At 45.6% G+C, this 11,844-nt stretch overlaps 1 protein-coding gene across 1 annotated transcript in view; it reads right to left on the bottom strand.

Annotated features, from left to right (window-relative positions):
• Positions 1-3,665: 3,665 nt before the first annotated feature.
• Positions 3,666-11,844, bottom strand: part of LOC115175937 (sodium/potassium-transporting ATPase subunit alpha-3-like) — a 31,848-nt gene continuing 23,669 nt past the window's right edge. Inside the window, exons 10-22 of the mRNA XM_029735592.1 lie at positions 11,661-11,844; positions 10,967-11,211; positions 10,475-10,667; positions 10,051-10,363; positions 9,204-9,354; positions 8,850-9,018; positions 8,105-8,259; positions 7,764-7,887; positions 7,029-7,174; positions 5,746-5,876; positions 5,462-5,563; positions 5,122-5,213; positions 3,666-4,599 (exon numbers count right to left, since the gene is read on the bottom strand). The exon at positions 11,661-11,844 is cut by the window's right edge and continues 15 nt beyond it. Coding sequence (XP_029591452.1) covers positions 4,571-4,599; positions 5,122-5,213; positions 5,462-5,563; positions 5,746-5,876; positions 7,029-7,174; positions 7,764-7,887; positions 8,105-8,259; positions 8,850-9,018; positions 9,204-9,354; positions 10,051-10,363; positions 10,475-10,667; positions 10,967-11,211; positions 11,661-11,844 — 2,034 coding nt within the window. The 3' untranslated portion in view covers positions 3,666-4,570. The remainder of the gene's footprint in view (positions 4,600-5,121; positions 5,214-5,461; positions 5,564-5,745; positions 5,877-7,028; positions 7,175-7,763; positions 7,888-8,104; positions 8,260-8,849; positions 9,019-9,203; positions 9,355-10,050; positions 10,364-10,474; positions 10,668-10,966; positions 11,212-11,660) is intronic.

Below are 11,844 nucleotides of genomic sequence, written 5' to 3'. Positions count from 1 at the left end.
CATGCGTGGAATGGATTATCTCTCTCCATCTTCCTATTTCATAGGTTCAGTTACCCAACACGGCTGCCAACAATAGTGAGTGGTCTTCAATCTTAAACGTCATCCAAGAAAATATAGCTGTCCAGGGTTCTGCCTGTTGCAGTTTACATGATTTTCTTTTCAACTATTTTAGGGTTGAATCATTTTCAGAGAACAATGCTAAAACCTAAACTCTGCTGTCTCTAAGCCAATGATATGTTATGTCAGTCTATGGTCTGAGCTTTAGAGAAACAACAAGTTGAAATAATTATTTTACATTCTCAGGGTCATTATTCTGATTTGGCCACTAACTGTGCAGCTATGGATCGATAGTCATGCGTTTCACCATGTTAGCGGTCTAAGGCACTGCATCTCAGTGCTAGAGGCGTCACTACAGCCCCTGCTTCGAATCCAGGCTGTACCACATCCGGCTGTGATTGGGAGTGCCATAGGGCGGCGCACAAATGGCCCAGCGTCGTCCGTGTTTGGCCGGGGTAGGCCGTCATTGTAAATAAGAATTTGTTCTTAACTGACTTGCCTAGTTAAATAAAGGTTAAATAAATGTTTAAAAAAATATATTAAAAAAATACATGATCCCCTAGCAGCCCCAATTCTTTTTATACCTACTGTCCAAATGATGGGTTCCTGTCTTACTCATCAGACCACCCACGATCCTGATTTTGTAGACCTACATAAAACTAAAAGTGTTGCACACCCTTATCTCATGTCAGGATGGAACCACTTTGAGTATCCACATTTGATCTCTCTTCCGTTGACTATTGTCTCTTTCCCATCCCCGAACTGTGCTTTTACCCTTACTTGGATCCCATTTTGCAGTGGTTGCGCTGTGCTGTGCTCACTATAGAACAGAGCAGGATCATCCCTCATAAATGGAAGAAGTCACAGTGAAGACCGTGAACTTTGACCTTTATGTCTGAAAATGGTCCTCACACCCTGATGAAGGCTCTTTAGCCAAAATCCACAGCAAGGAGAGGTGAGTGTGTGACTTCCTTTTTCCTTTATATAGATTATACTTCATTAGCCAGCTCCTTACCCAAGGATACATTTTCTTTAATTCTTTATGTCACTGAAAATGGTCCTTTCCCAGAAGTTTGTGCTTAAACATTATTTTTTTTTTACATATAAAGTTTTATTTTTTTTGAGTTGGTGCGTGTAAATAAAGTTGTATTACTACATTGTGAAGATAAAAAAGTATATTTGTACACTGTTCAGGTGCTTGCTCTAGAAGCATTTACTGTAAATCATGTGGCCATTGTCTTTTCTCGTTATACGGTTTACACCTGTAAAATATGCTGACTATATACAGATGTAGGATCTAAATTTGATCAACCTGTTGCAGGAGAACTTTCCTGAAAATTACAACTGATTGTGTACTTGAGGTTTAAAAAAGCTTCTGAAGTTGGTCATTTTCACTTAGAAATTTCGGATTTGATTTTCCCTTACGAAAAACGAATCAACCCCTACAAAAAGGGCCGTTCATTATAATCCACATAGTAATTCACATATTCTGTGAATGCAGGATTATTTTCCTGCTGTAGCAAACTGGCTCAAATGTCCTGTTTGTATTTTCCTGTGTGTGTGTTTGTGATTGTGTTTGTGTGTGTGTGTGTTTGTGTGAAAGAAGGCCTGTAAAATGTACATGACGATGTCACACCCTGTATCCACACATTCATTACTGACACTCCATTATTGCAGGAGCTCTCCCCACCCCCCTTACCCATTAAGCGACACCCAAACAGATTTGGCCGACCCACTGACCCCTCCCCCACCACCTGACCCCGGCGACCTAGGAGCCATGGCAACCCTCTGACCCATCCTCCTGTTGCCAAGGAAACAACCTTGGAGCATGTCTGACCATACCCTCCCTTCTCCCCCCTCAATGACGCGCCGAGACGAGCGATCGATATTCTATCACACAGAACAGTGGAGCGCGAGAGAGGGGGGCACGGTGCGGGGAGATTACAGAGTGGAGGGGAGAGGACGGCTGACAAAGAGAGCCCCTGTGTGTGTGTGTGTATGTTCGTGTGTGTGTGTGCGCATCATAATGAGCAGACTTATTTGTGCTGTGCTGAGAGGTACAGTAGCTAGCTTAAAGGTATGTTTTTCTATGCTAAGAAGCAGATGCTACCGTTTGTGTTTGTGAATTGTGTTTAATATGAAGAAATAGTGTGAGCTCGACAATTAAAGATGTGTTGTGCATTTCAGAGGCTCACAAAGGCCCCTAGCTCCAGGAGCTGCTATAGTAATTTATGTGCTGCAACAATGAAGGGTTATATGTGCCCCATTTAGGTGAAACTGGTTTCTAGTAATTGACAGACAATGAAGAGAGATCAGAAGACAGTCTCATGAGAGAGAAGGTCTAGAAAACTGGATCCAGTGCAAATGGGGTGACCTATATCCCCAGGATATAGGTGTGTGTGTGTGTGTGTGTGTGTGTGTGTATTTGTGTGCGACAAATGGGCAAGCCATCATTGGCTACCTCAGCCCTGTAATAGTATTCATGAAACACAAACTCTCCCCCTCTCTCTCTCACACACACACACACACGGTCAGAGGCCAATTACTAGAGCAAACAAACACACACACACACCATTCGCCGTAAACCTATGAGATAAACAGTTAAAACCTTCAGAAATGCAGGCCCCTAACACTGCCCTAAGGCTTACATTATAGGCATACATGTTCAAATATAATTTTAAAATAAACATTAACGCAATAAATCTCAACCACAATATGTCATTATGATTAGTGGTTCATGAATACTAATAAATGTCTGTATCAAATCATGTGTGGGCTCTGCAATATCAAGGGACCTTCCTATACCCATTCAAATAAAGGGAAGTATGACTGAGTTTATCAGCTTCGTGTGAGGAGCTCATTATTGAACCTACTACAATCAAGCTCTTGATCTTCCATGGTTCCTTAAGTATTCATCTCGCGCAGTATATTGCAAAATATGTTGTTAGAATAGAAATGTGTTTTTCAAAAGTGTTCACTTTGTGTTTTCAGGACTTTCATATATTTATATATCTAAGGACTTAATATTCAGAAATATATGTGTGTGTGTTTTCAGGACTCGTGTGTGTATAAGTTCCTCAGGACTTCTAAGGCTTTCATTGCACTAGCAGTGTATCAGGATTTAAATGGGAGAGAATAAACAGCAATGGACCTACAGCATTGTGACAGACTGGCGGCGTACAGAGAGGATGTGAGCGTATTGTATGTATTGTATGTATGAGATGTATTCTGCAGAGGTGGTGACTGGATAACTATGTAATATTACTTTATATTATTCAGTAGCATATTTCCATGATTTGATTAGATTTTTCTATGACCTTTGTGTTATTTATTTTATTTGCCCAACCATGATGAGTGAGTAGGTAGAGCAGCATAATTGTGTGCTGTGCGAAAATAAGTGTAGTAAGAAGTGTTGCTCACTCACTATCAGCGCTCCCAACGCACCTCATTGCAGACAACCCTTCAATCCCCCTGGTATGTAAGTCGAGACATTCTGTCTGCCTTAAAGTGGTATCAGGAGCATTGATAGTATGAAAGATGTATTTACAGTCTTGTCTTTCTCTGCCAAACCCCACATACCAAAAAAAAGAACTAAGACCAAACTGAAAAAAAGAGGGATACTTCTTTTTTATAAATTGTTTTGCATATACGGTACAGAGCTTAATTCCATTTTTCACTTATTTAAATAATGAAATTGGAGAGAAATCTCTTTCTCCTAGGACACAGAAAGAATGTTCTATTTTTTCAACAGGGGTGAGTTGGGGGGGAGTGAGGGGGGAAGTTTACAAGGACAGGGGAGGTCGCACGGTTCTCACAGACAAGTAGCTCTCAGAACCACTCCTAGCATTAAAAAAAAGAAACCCAGAAATGTTACGAACAATTGTTTAAAAAAAAAACGCTCAGTCTTCTAATATAAAACAACAACATTGGCAAAACAGGAGGAAGAGGGAGGGGAACAGGAAGGAGGAGGGACTTTTTTCCCCCTGCAGAGGGAGTGAGTGAGTATTCCACGTTCACTGGAGTGGCTGGAGGGGAACGTTAAGTCGAAGATTGGTGGAAGGAGCGAGAGTGTTATGAGGGGACGTCGGGGTAGAACGGGTGACAACGACGCCACAGCGCTCACCGTGGGATCTAGATGCAGCTGCCGTTTTGTTATTGATAGAGACGAGTGACACCGGCATTTTGTACATTACAGTGTAGTAGCACATTTATGAACAGTGTTATTATAACAGTATAGTAAACAGTGTTGACTCTGCTGTGGTCTTTGGGTAGAAAGAAAAGTCAGCGAGACAGAGAGGGGTGCAGGGATCTGGCGTGATCATCCTGTTCCTCTCCTTCTCTGTAGTTGGTTCTTTGTTCCTCAAGGCGATGTTGGAGGAAAATACAGGATGGGAAACGGAGGAGTTTTCAGATGTGGTTGGTATGTGATTAGAGGGATGGACCGAGGCAGGGAGGAGAGAAAGAGGGGAATGAATTTAGGGGAGGAAGGGGGAGAGAAGAATGGTTTGATAATTTAATAGTATGTCTCTTTTTCCACCCAGCCTGGAGAGAAAGGGAACAGAAAAGAAAGGGAACAGAGAGAAAGAAAGATAAATTATTTTTTATTGAAATAGCAAACATTTGTATCAAAGGAAACTTGAATTCCCTTAAGATGGTTTAGTGCAGGGCTCTCCAATCCTGTTCCTGGAAAGCTATCGTCCCGTAGGTTTTTGCTCCAACCCTAATCTAGCACACCCGATTCTAATAATTAGCAGGTTGATAAGCTGAATCAGTGTAGTTACAACTGGGGTCGGAGCGAAAACCTACAGCAGGGTAGCACTCCAGGAACAGGGTTGGAGAACCCTGGTTTAGTGTATGCTAACGTGCATGTCTTTTCAACATGTTTGTATGTGAGTTTGCGTGGGTTTGTGCATGTAGGATTTTGTAGCATGATGTACAACAGTACCCACAATGCTCTGTAAAAGATATCTGGTTCTATCTTAGTAAGTGTTATTATGGGTACTGTAGTACATTGTGCTATAGATTTGTGTGAGTACACTAAGTGTGTTTGTGAGAGAGTAGTACCTCCGGGGTTCCGACGCAGGATGAGTTTGCGGATCTCATCATAAACGAAGATGAGGAAACTGTATGGGAACGCACAGAACCACCAGCTGGGCCTGAGAGAGAAAGAGATGGGTGGAGAAAACACAGAAGAAAAATACATTTTAGTTACAGCCAGAGTGCCATTCAGTTGAATTAATAATTGTCCTTAAAGAGGAATTATTTTTTCTTCACATTCATGGATTGAAATAGTCTCCAGTCCACACAGTGGTACATTACTGTTAAGTAACTGCGATATAAACATCACTCAGTAGAGGGTGCTGTTGCTCTGTGTGAATGAGGACAGAGAGGCTGGAGTACTCACTTGAGGGGGTACATCCTGAGAGCCACGTCCATGCCTGGGGTGTAAGACAGGAAGGCAGCCAGGGCCGTCTCCTCAAACAGCCCAAATATCAGGATCTTATTCCTGTAAACAAACAAATAATTCATCTCAACATTTATCCTAGCTATGAGAGACATAAAGTAGAGGGGCTTCATAACCCTACAAAACACATGGTTCGTCTAAATGGAGAAATGAAGAGGTCTGTTATTTAGTCATGCTAAAGTCTGTGTCATTAGATGACAGATGCAAAGAGAAAGGGCTCTGACCTCATGCCCTGCTGGAAGACAGAGTTGCGCCTGGTCTTGCAGATGATGACATCAGCCCACTGTACCACCACAATACTGACGAAGAAGGCTGTGTGACAGGTGTACTCCACTATCTTCCTCTGTTCATAGGTCTGGCATGGGAGGGAGAGAAAATCACAACGAAGGAGAGTTAATGAGTGAACGAGAGTAGAGGTAGAGACGACTAAGTGGAAAGTGGTGGTGACGACTAAGTGGAAAGTGGTGGTGACGACTAAGTGGAAGGTGGTGGTGACGACTAAGTGGAAAGTGGTGGTGACGACTAAGTGGAAAGTGGTGGTGACGACTAAGTGGAAAGTGGTGGTGACGACTAAGTGGAAAGTGGTGGTGACGACTAAGTGGAAAGTGGTGGTGACGACTAAGTGGAAAGTGGTGGTGACGACTAAGTGGAAAGTGGTGGTGACGACTAAGTGGAAGGTGGTGGTGACGACTAAGTGGAAAGTGGTGGTGACGACTAAGTGGAAGGTGGTGGTGATGACTAAGTGGAAGGTGGTGGTGACGACTAAGTGGAAGGTGGTGGTGACGACTAAGTGGAAAGTGGTGGTGACGACTAAGTGGAAAGTGGTGGTGACGACTAAGTGGAAGGTGGTGGTGATGACTAAGTGGAAGGTGGTGGTGACGACTAAGTGGAAAGTGGTGGTGACGACTAAGTGGAAAGTGGTGGTGACGACTAAGTGGAAGGTGGTGGTGACGACTAAGTGGAAGGTGGTGGTGACGACTAAGTGGAAAGTGGTGGTGACGACTAAGTGGAAGGTGGTGGTGACGACTAAGTGGAAGGTGGTGGTGACGACTAAGTGGAAGGTGGTGGTGACGACTAAGTGGAAAGTGGTGGTGACGACTAAGTGGAAGGTGGTGGTGACGACTAAGTGGAAGGTGGTGGTGACGACTAAGTGGAAAGTGGTGGTGACGACTAAGTGGAAGGTGGTGGTGACGACTAAGTGGAAAGTGGTGGTGACGACTAAGTGGAAAGTGGTGGTGACGACTAAGTGGAAAGTGGTGGTGACGACTAAGTGGAAAGTGGTGGTGACGACTAAGTGGAAAGTGGTGGTGATGACTAAGTGGAAGGTGGTGGTGACGACTAAGAAAGCAATTCATTTTATAAGACTAATAAGGACCGGATGAAAGAAAATAAGATGAAAGATTGGTAAAAGTGAGTGAGCAAAGAAAAAAGAAAGAAAGAAAGAAACTGAAAGAAAGAAAAAAAACATGAAAAAGGAGAGAGAAAAAAAAGAGGCAATCTAGTATACCCATTGCTGTCCGTAGCTGTCCTCTAGGTCGTTGTTGGAACGGTCGTCCCAGTTTAGCCTGATGCCCACCAATAAAGAGGGAAGGAAACCGTTCTCTGCCAGGATCACAAAATAGGAGAAGAACCCTCCCAGAGCCTGGATCATCCCTACAGAGACAGAGGGAGGAGGATGTGTTCGCTTTATCTATTATGCCCATAGAATTAGAATTAGGCCGGGAGTCAATCCAACACAGACTAACTGTGACGGGATTGTGTAGCGGTAGGTGAAGGAGTCAAGCGCAGGAGAGCAGAGATGTCCGAGATATGTATTTAATAGCCAAGTCCCACAAACATACAGGTCAGTTACAAAACCAAAACAAACGTTCTTGACAACAGAGAAAACCAGTTACTCACGGAAGGAGGGAAACAAAAAACAACGCTCCTAAACTTATACACACTATGTATAATACGTGAGAACCAATAAGGCACAACCTTAGCGAACAACATCACACGAACAATCCCGCACAAACCTAGACAGGCAAACAGGGGTAATTATACAAACAGAAATGAAGGCAAATGAAAACAGGTGTGAAAGAACCACAGACAAAACAAACGGAAAAGGAACAAGGGATCGGTGATGACTAGTAGGCCGGCGGCGCCGACCGCCGAGCGCCGCCCGAACAGGGAGAGGAACCACCTTCGTTGGAAGTCGTGACACTAACGACCTGAACACAGAGACAGACTTTTAAAGACCCACCAATCTGTCCGTAGGCAATACTGATCAGCCTCTCGTTAACCAGTTTGTCCCTGGCTGGGTTCCTGGGCTGTCTCTTCATGATGTCACTCTCTGCTGCCTCGTAGGCCAGAGAGATTGCTGGCACCTGTAGACATACAGTAGGGTTGGAGAAAACAGTGGACATCAATACACTGCCTCACATTGTGGTGCAAAGGACAACAGACCAAACCACACACTTGGATGAGACGACTGACCTTCATTTCAAATTGTATTTTTAATCCTCATAGTGTATGAATTGAACAAACTACAATTGCCTGTGTGTTCGTGTGCCATGCATGTGTGGGTGTGTGTGTGTGTCTCACCATGTCGGTTCCCAGGTCGATACAGAGGATGGTGATGGTCCCTAAGGGGAGTGGGATGTTGACCAGGATGAAGAAGAGAAAAGGGGTGATCTCAGGGATGTTACTGGTCAGGGTGTAGGCAATGGACTTCTTCAGGTTGTCAAAGATCAGACGGCCTGGAGGGACACAAGAGAAAAGGCTTGTATAGGCCACCCCAGGACAGCATCATTAGATATTTTATTTTCAAACAATGGGCTCATATTACAGATAAATTATCTTTCTAACCAGCACCTTTTCTTTTGTCTCCAAATATTCCATTACCCCTCCCTCCTCTCCTCTCGCGGACCTTTTTTACTCTCTCCACCCTACCCGTCATTCATACCACCTTCTTTCTCTCCTTCGTTTTCTTCCTCCCAAAAGATGTATGATCTTAATTTGAGCCAGTTTGATACAGCAGGAAAATAATCCTGCAGTAACAGGAAAACATGCATTTTTTTTGTGTTGGATGATACATTTTTCGAAAGGGAAAATCAAGTCTGAAATGTCTAACGTCACAAGCCTTGTTAAACCTCAAATACACTACAAGTTTTACATTTCCTGTATTGCATGAAAGTTCTCCTGCAACAGGGTGATCAAATAAAGATTCAACATCTGTATACCTCTTTCCCCCCTACCTTTTTTCCTCCCTGCTGATATCCGTTTTTACCCTCCCTCCTTTTCTTCTTCCCTCACTCCTTCCTTCCCTCCCTCCCTCCCTCTCTCTCACCCTCTTCCACTCCGGTGACGATAGAGGCAAAGTTGTCGTCCAGCAGGATCATGTCAGCGGCTTGTTTGGACACGTCTGAGCCGGAGATCCCCATGGCAACACCGATGTCAGCCTTCTTCAGGGCGGGAGAGTCGTTCACACCATCACCAGTCACAGCCACAATGGCACCCTGAGGGGGGGGGGGGGGGGGTGTTAGTGAATATTGTGAAAAGCCTCCTCTTTATCTACTAATGTGTAATAGAATATGTAGGAAGTGTGTGCATGTGTGTGTGTGTGTGTGTGTGTGTGTGTGTGTGTGTGTGTGTGTGTGTGTGTGTGTGTGTGTGTGTGTGTGTGTGTGTGTGTGCGCCTCACCTGTCTCTGGCAGCCCTCCACGATGATGAGTTTCTGCTGTGGGGAGGTCCTGGCGAACACAATCTCAGTGTGGTTCCTCAGAATGTCATCCATCTGATCCTGAGACAGATCCTTCAGGTCTGTTCCGTGGATCACACATGCCTTGGCATCCCTGGAACACACACACACAGGAAGACAGTGAGTGAGAGTATGTTTGCTATCGCTGATACATACACACAGAAATGCAGAAAGTGAGTGTTTTTGGTGAATAAGTGTATTCAAGCATTTGGATGTGACTGACTGAGTATCTGAGTATCTGAGTGACTGACTGAGTATCTGAGTGACTGACTGACTGACAGATAGTCAGTCAGTCTGACTGACGGAGTGACTGACGGAGTGACTAACTGACGGAGTGACTGACGGAGTGACTAACTGACGGACTGACGGATGGAGTGACTGACTGACGGAGTGACTGACTGACTGACTGACTGACGGACGGACAGACTGACGGACGGACGGACGGACTGAGTGAGTGACTGAGTGACTGAGTGACTGAAGGACTGACGGACTGAGTGAGTGACTGAGTGAGTGACTGAGTGACTGACTGACTGACTGACGGACTGAGTGAGTGACTGAGTGGCTGACTGAGTGAGTGACTGAGTGAGTGACTGAGTGAGTGAGTGACTGAGTGAGTGAGTGACTGAGTGAGTGACTGAGTGAGTGAGTGAGTGAGTGACTGACGGACTGACTGACTGACTGAGTGACTGACTGACGGACTGACTGACTGACTGACTGACTGAGTGACTGACTGACGGACTGAGTATGAGTAGGTACACACCCATACACACTCCTTCCTCATATCTCTTACCTGGGGTTGACCTGGCTGACGGGGATATTGAGGCGGGAGGCGATGTCCTCCACTGTCTCGTTGCCCTCAGAGATGATGCCCACGCCCTTAGCGATAGCCTTGGCTGTGATTGGATGATCGCCGGTCACCATGATGACTTTGATGCCAGCGGAGCGACATTTGCCCACGGCATCAGGCACGGCGGCACGAGGAGGGTCAATCATGGACATGAGGCCCACGAAGCACAGGCTCTCTGTGGTGAAGTTGACATCGTCACAGTCGAAGGCAAAGCCCTTGGGGTACTGGTCTTCAGGCATTAGCAGGTGACAGAAACCTGGGGAGTGACAGTATCAGATTGGTATTATTATTCGTATATGCGTTCTGAAATGCCTCTTTAGGTTCCCATTTCTTACTCTCTTCTCATCTATCCCGCCCTCTCTCTCACCAAGTACTCTCTCTCCCAGTCCTCCCAGCTCCATGTAGGCGTTCTGGAAGGCCTCCTTCATCTCCTCGTCCATGGGCTGCTCCTTGCCCTGGATCAAGATGGTGGAGCAGCGGTCCAGGATCCTCTCTGGCGCTCCCTTCATCACCAGCAGGTAACGGTTGTCGTTGTCATCCTCCGTCTCATGCACAGACAGCTGGTGGTTGGTGGTGGGGGGCACAATCACACACTTGTGTTCAGTCTCTTATACAAACCCTTGTTTTCCCCCTAACCCTAGCTTCATGTCTACACCCCGGCTAAACCCTAACCCTCAACCCTAACCCATATGTATCCGTATGTATCAAGCTGATTCAGGATCTGTTTTGCCCTTTATACAACAATGAATAAGATCACATAGACAGGTGGAATCTGATCCTAGATCAGCACTTCCACTATGAGATGTTTGACACCTACAGGATCCAGGGTGTACGCTTGTGCTCCGTGTTGCTCACTCACCTGGTACTTGTTGGTGGAGTTGAAGGGGATTTCGGCCACCTTCTTGTTCTTCTCCCTCATCTGTTTGACGCTGCCGCAGGACAGCTCGATACATTTCAGCAGCGCGGACTCGGAGGCGTCCCCCGCCACGTCCCTCTTCAGGATGGGCAGCTGGTCTTGAGCTGCCTTGAACTGCGCCCTGTTACACAGGGCCGCCACCCGCGCCAGCGCCAACCACGTCTCCGAGCTCTTGTCGAAGGAGGCGCCTGGGGAGAAGAGGGGGGGGGAGAATTGTTAGTGACAGACACATGGTTGTTGTGTTCATGTGCCCACAGGCAGCCTTGAAGCCTTCAAGGCCTGCATAAGTAAACTTACTATCATTAAAAATGCAAAGCCCTTGCTACAAGACGTTACAAACAACATAAGGCCAATCTTTGATGGCCTAGTTATTCACTAACACAGTGGTCTGAAACTTCTGGCTCGGGTGCCTCATCAGGCCTGCAAGCCACATTATACTGGTTTGCAAAATGATATCTAATTCCAGTCAGTTCCAAGGAGGGAACAATCAATATACAAGACTATCTAAATCACCTTAACCGTTGCAACCATCTCAATAACTGTGATCACGATATGCAAAGCCAAGATATATTTACTTTGCTATTATATAGTAAGGCCATAAATGAGTTCAGTGAACTTAAACCCCTCTCTCTCTTACCAGACTGGTCCTCAGTGGTGTCGGCCTCGTGGATCTGGTTGTCGAACCACATGTGGGCCACGGTCATCCTGTTCTGGGTCAGGGTGCCAGTCTTATCAGAGCAGATGGTGGAGGTGGAGCCTAGGGTCTCCACAGCCTCAAGGTTCTTCACCAGGCAGTTCTTACGAGCCATACGCTTAGCGGT

The sequence above is a fragment of the Salmo trutta genome, chromosome 36 (genome assembly GCF_901001165.1).
Source record: "Salmo trutta chromosome 36, fSalTru1.1, whole genome shotgun sequence".
NCBI lineage: Eukaryota > Metazoa > Chordata > Actinopteri > Salmoniformes > Salmonidae > Salmo > Salmo trutta.
This window is presented reverse-complemented; position numbering and strand designations above follow the sequence as displayed.